Here is a 13,737-nt window from a genome sequence, read left to right as displayed (position 1 = left end):
TTTAAAAGCCCCGTAATCTATTCGATTCTTCGGTTTGCTCACAGCCGGGGTGTCGAATCCCGGGGTGGTGTCGAATCGTATTATGAACATTTTTATCTTCATCAGAACTGAACAACAGTTGTATTTAATATATATTATTTTGATAGTGCCCAGTCAGGGACACATCATTTTCGCCGGGTGAACTATAGCAACGTTGCAGCGTCAAGGGCGCAACAACAACAAAAAGCCCTTTGTGAATACAGCGACTTGCCGTCTTTTGAGAGTCGCATCTCGGAAAATTAAACAAGAAATATTATGGCCGCCAGAAACGACCCGCATAATGTCACTAATGTAGGCTTTGTGGTCTTGCCATCAAATACACCGGTAGCGGCTGGATTCCCTCAGAATAAAGCCAACAAGTTTGTTGTTCGGCTGCCGAAGCCCATAGATGTCAGCTTAATCCCGGGCGAAGTCGAAGTTGCATTGGTGGAAATTACATTCCCGCACAGCTGGACAGTGCCATTTCCCGCTCAACGTTGCGAATACAAGGTTGCCGTAGCGGACATAAGACAACCGCTTATACCGGCGACGACATTGACAGCCTGTCTCCCGGCCGGGCTACCCGTGCAGGATTACGGAACCGTAGAAGATTTAATTCAAGGCTTAAACGAGAGGCGACCCCGCCTTGAGAACTTACCGAATAGAATATGGGCCGGAAAATTCCGCATGACAGCAACCGGGTTCGTGCAGCTAATTCTATTCGAGGGCGAGGCCGTAGAAATATCTACTCATTTAGCCGAAGCGTTGGGTTTTTCTCGAACCAAATTTTTTTTTAGCGAAGGAACGGTGGCCACGACCAAGGGACCCTTTGCCGAAGACAAATTGGTGGTTGGGGGCAAACGGCGAACGCAACGACCGTCGCGTTCTAAACGTAGCAAAGGAACTACCGCTAGGCGGACAAAGGACGCACCCTCGACCGAAGGACAAGGGCAAATACAAGGGGCGGCAGCGAGTCCTTCGACGGACGAGGCTCCGGTGAGCCCGGCCCGCTTGGTCACCGATAATCTGCCGCTCAACCAGGCGAAGCGATACTTGATCAAGGGAGACCGCAAGCCAAACTTGGAATTCAATGCGTACAACCTGTTCATCTACTCATCCATCGTCAAATCAACACCCGTGGGTGATGTATACACCCCGCTTTTGCGGAGCGTGCCCGTGGATCCGCGGAATCGAGGAAAGCAACTGAGCCACGCTTTCGTGCGGCCGCGATACCTTCCACTGAATGGGTCGTTTTTCAATGAAATCGATTTGGAAATACGCCACGAGACAGGTGAACCGGTCAAATTTCAGTGGGGGAAGGTACTTTGCACGCTCCACTTCAGACGCAGGCGAGCCGACAACTAATTTTGAGGAGAAAACATTAAGTTGAATTCTGTTTATAGTAGGCGGAATTACTAGTAGCTAGTCAGTGTAATGAGGGCGCTGTCAACGTTAAAACGGCAGTTTTTCAACTCGAAATTATCATCCTCAAAACAGTCTTGTGAATAGGCGCGCGAGAAAGGGACACGGGAGGCGAGAGGTATCATGTTTCGTCTGGAGAACATTTTTGGCCCAAAGGGTCGGACGGCCCAAAAGTATGTTTACGGGCCCCCGGTGCGATTACAGCATGATTTGCAAATGTTTTTAACGAAAGAAGCGCACCCGTTAATAGTAAATCAACTCAAGAAGATACTAGTTTCGAAGGGATCCGGGTCCCAAGCCTTTAAATATCACGTCGAACTGCGGGTGTTTTTCTCCAAATTGGTTCCGATGGCCCCCGGCCCCGGGGAAGACAACACCACAACAGAATTTGTGGAACATACGGCCTGAATGATATCTGCCGTTACGTGTAGGGATAAATCAGACTCAGATATGATGTTGGCTATCACTTTTATTCCATGTTTCTCATCAACTCGAACGTGTGTACATCAAGCCATTACAGCGAAGTTCGGCATCTGGCCGTGGCGGCGCTATCGTCCGGTGTCTCCGGGATTGCGCGGGAAGGGGATCATACAGGGTGATACCATACATCACCCCCCTCCCGAGCGTATGATAGCTCCCGCCATACGCCAAAACATTCAAAATACAAAAAACCCTATCAAAATACAGAAAATAATATACATGAAGGTCGCCAGTCACAAAACGTGACAAAAAAATGAGTGAGGATGATGGATGAAACATCCAAACCTTACCCTCACAACACCAAAACACCCAAATTATCGTCAGGTAGAGTTCCAATAATCAAGAGGAGTCCCAAGTGATGGCATAGATGGAGCAGCATGGGTGCAATGACAGGACCGACTATGTGAGTAACGATCCCACACGCCTGTCCCAGCACGGCAACCGCACCAACCCCATCAATACCCCAAAAAAGAAAGTATCATAATCATTAGAATGACAAAACTCCATACATGTATGGTGACAAGATGGAAAACCATACCCAAAAATCTCAAATTAAACCAGATCTCATTACAAATCACACACACATTCACACAGAGATTCACAAGCCATTCACCCCAGCAGGTGCTTAAGCTGCTGTACATTCAAACAGAGATCAGCTATAACCAATTATAAATGAAGGGAAAAGGTACATGTACAATGTAGGTTAGGAATAGAACTCCACTGACAACATCATAAGAAAAACCCCAACAGTTAACAAGCTACCGTTGCAATATGTAAACCTTTGCCAATCGCTGGCAAAAACCTGTGACTGTCCACATCAAAACAGTATGAACAAACATGAATCATAATGAAAACTAGTCAAGAAAATTACTATTGTCTTAATAATACAAAATCGTACTGCAACTCCGCAAGTGAAATGCTGTCAAAAACACTTCTCTAATACAAATATAACCAAGAGAAAAGTGCAGCGCACTTGGTCACCTTGACACGAAGCATCCTAGTATGCAGTTCTGGCATCGCACATAATGCTCCAAAGACACATTTTACATTCCAAACAGGTACAATGACTAAATGAAACTAGTGAGTAGTCCAACTTTCAGGTGAGGCAAAATTTAGCCCTATGACATCTATGAACACAAGAACAGTTGGATAAAAATGCCTAGTCATAGACGGTACCAACCTAAAATTTACACAAAAATCAGTTACACAAGTTAAGTGTCAGTCCATGATACCACCATGCAGAGGGTGGCAAGGTGGGGGTCAACCGTTTTTAACGAGATTAGGTATGCAAGATCCTTCCACTAAGACATCATTACACAGCAATTGATGACTCTCAAAAATCACTAGCAACCGAGTTGGGGGCAGGCCTAGTTAGGGGGCTTGTTTTAGCTTTTTTCCCCCTATTTTTTGTGTATTTTTGGGTCAATGTTGGGCACTCCTGCAGAGACTAAAAAAAATAGCTGGATTTTCCCCCTTTGTATGATGGAAGTATTTGAGGAGATCTTCCATTCTGCAACAGGTCATTGAGTAACACTTCATACTTTGGTCGTGCTAGGCCTAGTAATTATGCATACCTAGGGGCAGTGCTTAGGAAGAGCTCTCTATCGACGCTCATATCTCCAACACTGCAGGTCTTTGAATGCTGTGGCTTGCACATGATAAAGGTAATGATACCTACTTTCAAAATCAGAAATAAAATTTCCGGCCGCTTTTACTGTTTTCCCAGGATAAACCAAGGAAAACGTGCTATTTTCCACCAAAATGACACTCATTGGCTAGTGCTGCCACCTTTTGTACACTTGATGAATTATAAAATAAATGCATAATGAACACATAATTTATGCTTGGTGCTGGCCATGAGGATTAGTAGTTACTGTCAACCACCATGATCACCCCCCCCCCCCCATGCCTAGGCCTACTAACCTATTTTAAGTAGGCCTACCGGTAAATAACTCCACTTGCATTTTTCCCCCCAAAAAAGAACAAGCTCATCACTACAAATTTGCCCTTGATGAAAGCCCTTTGGGGAATTGGGCCCCATAGGTCCTGAAATGCTGATTTGAATTTCAAATAACATTTCGGCCTTGGCCTACCTGATGGCAACGTAATTGAATAAGCTACATGTAGGCCTTCTTACAGTCCGAAAACCTAAAGAAACCCCCCTGTTGGTGAGGATGCTAATGTTGACCCATTCATTAGCCTGTGTCATGCTGCCAGAGCATGTTGTAAGGGTTGGACCCCCCCCCCCCCCCCCCCCCCCATGGCTAAGGCACCTGAAGGGCATGTGGTATGACCTACTAATACATCTTTATCAACCCATGCAGGGATGATCCTGTTCCTAAGAACCTTGCAGAAGTGCTCATTTCACATACTAGTAACACCTTCCATTGCTAAGGAGCCAATTGACCAAAGGTGCAGTTCCTACTAGTAGGGGTGCCAGACCTCAGAAATGTGCATAAAACAGGAGCAACTGGGTCACGTCATGACATACTTTTGTTTCTAATATTTTTTTGTAGAGTGGATCATTCTGCATCAGATTCCAGAGGCCTGCTCGGGCAAATCATCCGCGAAACTAATTTTTCAGCCTACTTTTGTATTTTCGGAGCAGTGGAAAATCGCCCCCAAATTTAGGGGTAGGGCAAATAATATTGCATTTTTCAAAGGGTTCCACATAAATGTTTCCATCATATTTGGTATCTGTGGAAAGCTTATAAGGTGTGCTACATTTTGAGATCAATTGTTTTCTCATTGGGTCAATTTGGGGTCAGCTAGAGGTCAAAAGGTCATGGGCGGAAGGGGTAAGTCAAAATCCACGGCTCTCTAACTTCTATGCCATGCTGTGCCCAAGGTAGTTAGACTATTGGAGGCCAACTAATGCAGAATTCTAGAGCACTCCAGTGGGTAGTTTTTTTAAACCTAACTAAGCAACAGGGGTAGAGGACCTTAATATTAACCCCTTCAGTTGTGGGGCAAAATTTTGAAAATTGCTAAAAAATGAGCAATTTTTCACTATTTAAACTTAGTATCCATTTATTGTTTGCATTCATGTTTTATTTTTTAAAATGAATTGTGGCAACTTTATCTCCATCATTTCTTGCTTTTCTCTCGATTCTAGTGATATTACTTGCAAGTTTTTATCCCCTTATAAGGCCCGATATGTATGCTTGGAATATGACTTCTCCTGAATCCTTCCGGGCTACCATACATGAAAAAAAAGAGAAGAAGAGTGAGAATTGATTGCTACTTCTTGTAAACTAAGTGACTGCTATATCCCCCATGCATCATTATGGCCTCAGGTCATGATGCTACTCTATGCTACTATGCTACTCTACAGGTTACATCCATACATAGCTAGGCCTGTACGGATGTGTCTCCATCTGTTTCACAGAAATCGTATCTCAATAATGTGAAAGAGGCAAGAATGTGGTCGACTTTTGGTAAGTTTCGTTTTGTTTCCTAGGCTAGGACATAGGCCCTGCCGCTGGTACATATACATAAACTCAAAGTACGGAAGCCCAAATGGGCGGTCACCAGGAGTCGAAGGGGATAATAAGGCTACTTGTAACTTAGAAGCAGTGAAAATTACACATCGTACTCACTTTGCTCTCTCTTTTTATCAGGTGTAGTGTATGAAAGCAGACCCCAGCAGACCAGATGTCAGCGCTGACTAAACTACCCGTTGAGAAGAAGAGAAAGGGGACTCCAGCATCTCCATCAACAGACTATTCGAAATGCATAATATGTCAGAAGAAGGGAAAATCCGAGTCCCTGCAACATCTTACAGAGAGAGGTTATGATGCATTGTCGCACGCGGTTAACAATCGCAATGACAATATCGCTTGTCGTTTGTTTACCGATGTCAACTGCAAGGAGGAGTTCCTCAAAAAGACACCAAAATGCCACAGTGTCTGCCGGAATAAATATACAAATAAAAAGACTGTCGAACAAAAGATGCGTACCAAGGATGACCAACAGCAAGAATCAAAATCATCAACAAGGGTGTTGGCTACGAGTACGAGATCTTGCTCCCGCAGTTTTGATTTCAAAAAGGTGTGTTTCGTGTGTGAAAAGGTCAGGGGGAAAAAGGATGATCGAATACTGATCCTCATTGCTACAGAAAACAGACAGAGAATAATTTACTGCAAAGCAAAAGAACTTGATGACGAACAAATGCTGAACAAGATCCAGGGTCATGGAGATGATTGTGGTGATTTGATTGCTGACAACTTTCGTTACCATAAAGGTTGCTTGAGCTCCTACATGCTGAAACGTAGACCAGTCTCCTCACAGAAAAACTGTCAAAGTTCAGAATCAACAAATGAAGAAACTAGTGCTTTTGAAATGCTTTTGACTGATATTGAACCGAAGCTCTTGAGTGACTGTAGGCCTAGTGTTTAATTCTTGTGTCAGTTGCGTGATAAAGTAAGGAACATTCTCGCGGAGCATCCCACTGGTTTTGCGATGAGAAAGGGGAACAAGGCTGACTATTCCACGATGCTAAAGACAGCAATGGCTGATGAATGGAAGGAACGAAGTGAACCAGAGCCAGGAGCTTCGATGAAGACAGTTTTTTTTGTTGATCTTATGGCATTCATCCAACGGTACCAGGACTGCGGCAGCACAACCTTTCTTGAGCTGTCAAACAAGTACCTTCATAAAATTATGATGATCAAACCGAAAGACTGTGAAGTAGTGCATAGAGTAGGTGATAGGTATGACATGGACGCGACGAAGAGTTTGAAAATGGAAGAGAGGTTACGCAGGCAGAAAAAGGCTCAAAGTTCCAAAATATACATTCCGCATGATAATCTGAAGCTTCCAAACTGGAAGATATTCGTGTCAAACCAGCAGAACAAACAGAATCTTGAAGAATATCTCTGCAAGGCATGGTCGGACAATTGGCAGCAAATTCCCAGCGGCTGTACTCTTATTCTTGGAGGCCTGTCTCAGGGAGCAGCTATGAAAGTGTCCAATGCAGGTGCCACAGAACTTGAGGACTTGGTATGTGATGAACACGAGGAGGCAGACACAAGGTTATTCGCACATATTGCCTACTCGGCTCAGAATGAAGGGTGCAAGAGAGCAATCATCTCAGCAACTGACACTGATGTGCTGTTGTTAGCCATTTACCATGTTTCCAGAATTGATGGTCTCACCGAACTATGGTTTAGAAAGCAAGATGATACTTACATACCATGTCACTGGATTTCAGTGTTTCTCGCAACTAACTACACAGATCTTACCACTTCGACTATGCTCACCACGTATGCAATGACTGGTTGTGACAGTGTAAGCTACATCTTTAGATGTGGAAAGAAACGCGCCTTGAAAGTTACTCTAGAATGCAACGAGAGTTTGAAACCACTTGCCCAATTTGGGATGCCTGAATCTGGGATTGAAATCAGTGATAATGTACAAGAGGCCTCGCGGAAGTTTATCTGTGCCCTGTATGGAAAGAAGAACTTCTCTGGGTCAATTGATGAACTGCGCTGCCACCTCTTTCAAACGAAGAAGTCAGACATAAGGTCATTGCCACCAACGAGTGACGCATTCAACTTGCATCTGAGGAGGGCTTTTTACCAGGCTTTGGTTTGGAAAAGGGCTTCCTTTGCATCACCAATGCTTCCCACTGCGACTGACTTTGGGAGAACACTTCACGGTGGCGCTCTCATGGCCTGCTTGATGACAAAAGCTCTACAGAGCACGAAATGCAATTGTCAGAAGGGAAGATGCAGGTCTAACTGTCCTTGTAGAAAAGCACAACCAAGAGTCGCTTGCACTCTTGCATGCAGGTGCTGTGGAGACCCTCGCAACTGTGACAATAGGCCTACAAGTGAAATTGACCAGGAGTATCTTGACTCTTAGAACAAGGCTAACTGTTCTTATCTGCCATTGCTGTAAACTTTGGTTCCACTATGATGATAGAAGTTCATGTCCTGCTGGTATATAATACTCTGCTATACATATACATGTATAAATACATAACCATTTGTTGCTTTCATATGAAACAAATATACTATATCATGCACTATCAAGTTTTTATTGATCGTGAGATGATCTTTCTGTCGTCAATTTTGACTTAGGCAAGTCTTTGAACCTGAAGAGGGCATAAGGGGTTTAATTTGCAAAAACTGTGACAAGAATTACTAATAAAGTGAAAAATGATAGAATTAAAGTTGCCAGTGTTCATTATTGTGAATAGAAAATGAATGTGATCAATAACTGCACCATTAAGTTTAATAAGTGAAAGGTGCTCATTTTTTAGCAATTTTCAAAATTTTGCCCCAAAACTGAAGGGGGTTAAAATATAAGTCCTTTACCCCTGTTGCTTAGTTAGGTATCAAAAAACTACCCACTGGAGTGCTCTAGAATTCTGCATTAGTTGGCCTCCAATAGTCTAACTCACTTGGGCACAGCATGGCATAGAGTTTAGAGAGCCGTGGATTTTGACTTACCCCTTCCGCCCATGACCTTTTGACCTCTAGCTGACCCCAAATTGACCCAATTAGAAAACAATTGATCTCAAAATGTAGCACACCTTATAAGCTTTCCACAGATACCAAATATGATGGAAACATTTATGTGGAACCCTTTGAAAAATGCAATAACATTTGCCCTACCCCTAAATTTGGGGGCGATTTTCCACTGCTCCGAAAATACAAAAGTAGGCTGAAAAATTAGTTTCGCGGAGGATTTGCCCGAGCAGGCCTCTGGAATCTGATGCAGAATGATCCACTCTACAAAAAAATATTAGAAACAAAAGTATGTCATGACGTGACCCAGTTTTTGTGGACTGGGTGGCCTTGGCACCCCTACTATACTGTAATTACTGTTTGATGAGGACAACCCTGCAGTTGGCTGCACCGTCAGAGTACTGCTATTGGAAGTTTTTATCTCCTTGGTTGGCGGTGAAATGTTCTCCTGGAGTTGCTCTAGCATTGGCTAAATTGTACATATACATGTACTGGAATGGAGAAGTTTTTCATGAACTGAGTTACGGTACTGTCCAGTCCCTTAGGAGAGATCACAACTTTCCACATGCTACACTTGTACCTGTCTGCAGAGGACAGTGCTGCCACCTAAGAAGCAGGGACACTTTTTTTTTTACAAATGGGTGATTTATTTACAAGCTAATATAATGATACATAGCAAAAAGGCTATTTTGCAGACAATAGCCAAACCACTACTTACCACTACTAGGGAGGGACCAATACTAGTAACACCTCATTTACGGTACTACATGTCAGGCCCAAGTGCAGGATAGTATCAGGAGAGAGTCCCACTTTCCAGTAGCAGGCTTGGTTGTTCAAAACTGACATTAGCGCTACTAAGTATACTGACATTAAAAATCTATCTTGGCATTTACAATTGTTTACTGAAAGCCAAAGTTCAAATTTATCCCAAGATATCGCTATAAAATCATTTTTTAACCAATTGCAGTTTGGAGCTGGCCTTCTACTGGTGCACATCCTCCCTGCTGCAGAAACCTATTCAGCGTGGCAAGCTCAAAATTCTTTGGCGCTGGGGTTGGGGCCCACGTGATGTCTAGTATATCACGAGCATCATTATTCCCACTAGTAGTCTCTGTGCTAGGGCTCGAGCCACCATTCCCTGGTAAAAAGTGGTGACCCTGAAAAAAACAGATAATACATTTTATAAGATAATATTTTTTGGAAAGGCCGCTGTATAGAGGGTGGCCTCTCTGCAAAGAGGCAACATAGGTCTTCAAATGGCAGTCATGCACTATGAAGTTCTCATTAACAGAGCTTCTGATACTGTTCATTTACCAATTACGTAAAAAGTGACACACCTCATCTCGTAAAGTGGTCACGAAACTTTAGAAGCAGAAAGGATAATTTTACCACCCTATCAGACTGTGCTCTCAGAAGTTCATATCTCACCTTGATAAGCAAATCTGTTTCAGAGGAAGATCCATCACCTTCACCACCACTTGCTGATTGAATCTTAATTGGATACTGAACATCTCCAACTCCTCCCTGAAAATATCAGCATAGTATTTGGCAAGTATGTGTATGATATATAACAAACTCAGAAATGCAGCGCCTCTCGCGGACAAAGATAGAACAAATCGACATTTTTTGCACCGGTTTTCACTGCTCTTGCGTACCAGCATCATCTTTTGTTGATTTCCGCTTTTCGTTCGGCTGGCTGTGAGTATTGGGATGTGTACCGAACCAATTTTCAGTTTCAGGCCACCCTGTAAAGTACTTGGTGGTCTAGTCAAATCAGCTCGAAATGCTTGCAGTAAAAAACTTCAATAACCATGCGATGACTGAACACTTACCTCATGGCCTACATTTACATGTATATCTGACTTGAGAGATTGCCCTTCTGTCCCGTCTGCTGGGTTTTCTAAGGCGTCGGCTGGTTGAACAGAGGAAGAGGCAACAGCGGACTGAAAAAAGATATTGATGGAGAATCAGGTTTAGCTTAGAATCCCTCATTGCCAAGGAGATGGGAGCCAGAATGGCATCAAGGTTTTCAGCTTAGTCCCTCCTCTCTCATCAGTGACCTTCTTACATGTAAGTCAGTCGCTGCAGGCAGAATTAACCAATATGCACTTTGGCTTGCCCTGAATCTTCTCCCCTTTTTTTCATTCAACTCACCTCTGTATCCATGGGTGCTGGTTCTACTTCTGGTTCTACATTTGCCACAGATACTCGATGTTTAGCCTCACATCCTTTACACAGAGCTGAAAAGGCACCAGATTATGGGGGTAATGATAATATGATGTGCAATATAATAGTGTGAGGACATGATGATGATGATAGACTTGTTTTGATAATGCGACCGGCCATGCTGATTTTGTACGGCAGTGAAGCATCACCTCCAGTGGCACTGGCAGGGAATCATAACTGGGACTTCCTGATCATAAAGCCAAGGCTCCAATCAACTTTCTAGGAAGAACACAAGTGAAGTGGTAAATCGTTATCACTCAGTTGGTTTTGCACCAAAGTTAGGTTTAGTCAGAGTGGGTATCATTACAGGCCTACTGCTTCTTTTCTACTTCAGTGATTTCGAGACTGATCCCTTACCTGAGCCAACTGGGACAAAAACTCCCCACTTGATGTATATTTCCCGAGACATCACTCGATGAACTGAACCACCATCTTTTCTGGGCTTCCGACTTGTTTTAGAGGGTTGATGAAGTGGGTGCTGGCATCTCCTTTGCTGATTCCATGATAAACTCAACTTGTATCGGTGGTTCGGGCATATTGTGGTGTCCAGAACTGGAGAACTCATATCAAACACGCCAGCACGAAGTGCTATGAGCTCCCATTCACTTTTGACTTGACTGGCTTTCCTGGAGGACATCCAACGCATCAAATGGGAGTGCACGTCCTTCTTACATTGTTTCAAGGGGATCACACTCTTGTCATTGGGGTATGAAGCGTCAGTACCACACTCGATATCCTTGGATATGACAGCAAATCCACATTTCAACTGTGATTTTTCAGGTTCCATTTCAATAGACTATCACACAATGTACACGTGCATGTACACAATGCATTGTAACTGTAACTGTTGTTGTTGTTGTCGTTGCTGGTGTTCGTTTCCGCCTAGACCGCTAAGCCTCCACAGAGGTAATAAAGGCCTCTAGGTTGTTTGAGGGAGTGTGTGGGTGGGGCAAGGGAGAGGGGGGTTCACTAACATCTAAAAATGTAATTTTATTTGGAAAGCATGTGTATTTCGTCAGTTATCTGAGGGAATGGGCAAAAAATGGGCACCAGTGAGAAGGGCGCGACTCGACCCCCTCACCGGAAAACCGTAAGGGCGGCCGGATTTTTTTCTTTTGCAAATTAAAAAACAGCATTCTGACTTCCTTACCTGGAAGTGGCATCACCTAAAAAACTGCAGTGTTGGAGCTAAAGGAGAGTTAAAATTGCCTTTTTACTGAAATTTGAGATTGCATTGTTTTTGGGACGTACTGTACCTGTCATTAAATGTACCTGGGGCAAAACAAAAGGCATGAAAAGGTAGTTCAGATCATGTACTTTCAATTTCAATAAGCGGTGTTTAGTGATAATTCTGTTTGATGCACGAAAATTGACAAAAGACTTAGCCTATTTTGAGGGATAATGCATGTTTTTTTAAAAGGAAAATGAGTAGGAAATGGTTAACAGCCGTACCCCAAAACTGTGGGGTTATTTTCGAAACCAATCCACCAGCCTTCATAGTACAAGAAATTACAACTAGATCTGTTGACCCCCCACCTTGCCACCATTTGCATGATTCTGCATGGTGGTATCATGGACTGACACTTAACATAAAACACAAAAAAACGTGCACTTGGTGCATAATGCGAAAATTACTTAGCCCACCAGACTAAAAGCACAAGAACTGAAGTGCAAAATGGAGCCCTATAGTTACTCATCCTCAAAAGGGATAGACTAAGAGCAGATTACATACGCGTAGGCTACAAAAAGAAGAGCACGCCTGCCAATACAGTAAAGCGTCTCAACACCTTGGCCATAAAAAGGACCCATAGGCCTACTTCCTACACACTGTGGTAGTATCATAGGATACAAACTGGAAACATGACCAAGTACCAAATAGCAATGTAACTTCTAGTACCCTCAAGTCCAGAGGTAGTAAAATGTAACAAGGCACTCCACAACTTCATTCAGTCCAAATGTATCATCAAATATATCATGGTATTCTAAACAGTCCCAATATTTACTTTTAGTAAGTCGAAAACAAAACAAAAGTGTCCGATTCACGTGACATCATATAGGGAATATATGGAATCCTCCGCAAGTGTCTCTTAGCACAGCAAAACGAAATCCTCACTGAGAGCTGGCCAGTAACGGTCAGTCTCCCCAGTATATAATCCTCTAAACATTGTCTCTAATGTCCACAAGTTGCAAATAACCTTCCCTGCGAGCTGGCCAGTAACGATCCAGTCAGGCTACTCAGAAAAAGCTACTAGTCCCAATGCAACTTATTGAAGTAATCAGCACAACCTGCTATCCAGGAACACACTAGGCACTTACTAGTACACAAATCCAGGTGGTGGTATAACGTGGGTAGGCCTAAGAAATATAGTTTGACCAAATAACATAACGAAGCAGTAGGTCCTAGATTTACAACGAACAGTATAGGAGCAACATGCTCAAAGACCTTCAAGCAACTTCGCTTGGAAAAAATAGTTAGAGGACACAAGGCGTTCAGGACTGTTCAGTTATGATAATCACACAACGCACACGAACACACAACGTGTCAATGTAACATCCATACCCATACTGTACAAGCAGGAAGATACAAAAACACAGAAACATTCACACTCGCATTCATAAAACAAACAGCCTTATCACCTCCATCACTCACACACCAGTGTTACAAGGGTCACAGTTATCGAACACTGACCACACACCAACGTGCATCACCCCCAGGAAAAGTAGCAGAGTGAACCCTTGCAGCAAGCAGACTACCAACCCTCAACTACCGAATCCTGAGCAATACGTAACTTATCCGCGTGTGTCCGCATGGTGGTCCCTTCCTTATCGATCTGTAGGAGCACTGTGAAGTCTTCATGCAGTTCCTTGACCTTATACGGACCCAACCAGGGCTGATGCCTATCCCCCTTGAAACATCTCCTTGGGTTAAAATACCACACAGCACTTCCTGGCTGCAGAGCTTGATATTTCGGAGATGACGTTTCGTACTGTCGCTTCTGTACTCGTTGTACAGTCTTAAGCTTGTTCCTGACAATGGCGTAAGCTTTGGTAAACTTAGCCTCAAGGTCAGCTACATAGGATGGAACATCAGCTGACTTCTCGGACGGAGCAGAATATA

General features: G+C 43.4%; 2 protein-coding genes across 2 annotated transcripts in view; both read right to left on the bottom strand.

Moving 5' to 3' along the window:
• Window positions 1-13,737, bottom strand: part of LOC135502518 (uncharacterized) — a 476,607-nt gene that overhangs the window by 382,322 nt on the left and 80,548 nt on the right. The window lies entirely within an intron of this gene.
• On the bottom strand, window positions 9,347-11,392 carry LOC135502629 (uncharacterized). The gene is made up of 5 exons (XM_064795579.1): window positions 10,977-11,392; window positions 10,548-10,633; window positions 10,226-10,336; window positions 9,822-9,917; window positions 9,347-9,550 (listed from the first exon to the last, which is right to left on the bottom strand). Exons 1-5 carry the CDS (start codon window positions 11,263-11,265, stop codon window positions 9,347-9,349), a joined length of 786 nt encoding a protein of 261 aa, XP_064651649.1. The 5' UTR covers window positions 11,266-11,392.

Source organism: Lineus longissimus, chromosome 18 (assembly GCF_910592395.1).
Source record: "Lineus longissimus chromosome 18, tnLinLong1.2, whole genome shotgun sequence".
NCBI lineage: Eukaryota > Metazoa > Nemertea > Pilidiophora > Heteronemertea > Lineidae > Lineus > Lineus longissimus.
The sequence above is the reverse complement of the archived record's forward strand: the minus strand, read 5'-3'. Positions and strand labels throughout refer to the sequence as shown.

What these genes read in the sequence shown, in the direction of transcription:
- LOC135502629 (XM_064795579.1), bottom strand. Translation starts at nt 11,265, where the DNA reads ATGCGTTGGATGTCCTCCAGGAAAGCCAGTCAAGTCAAAAGTGAATGG. An exon ending in ATGTAAATGTAGGCCATGAG is followed by an intron (nt 9,918 to 10,225) that starts GTAAGTGTTCAG and finishes TGATATTTTCAG; the next exon opens with GGAGGAGTTGGAGATGTTCA. An exon ending in AAACAGATTTGCTTATCAAG is followed by an intron (nt 9,551 to 9,821) that starts GTGAGATATGAA and finishes TGTTTTTTTCAG; the next exon opens with GGTCACCACTTTTTACCAGG.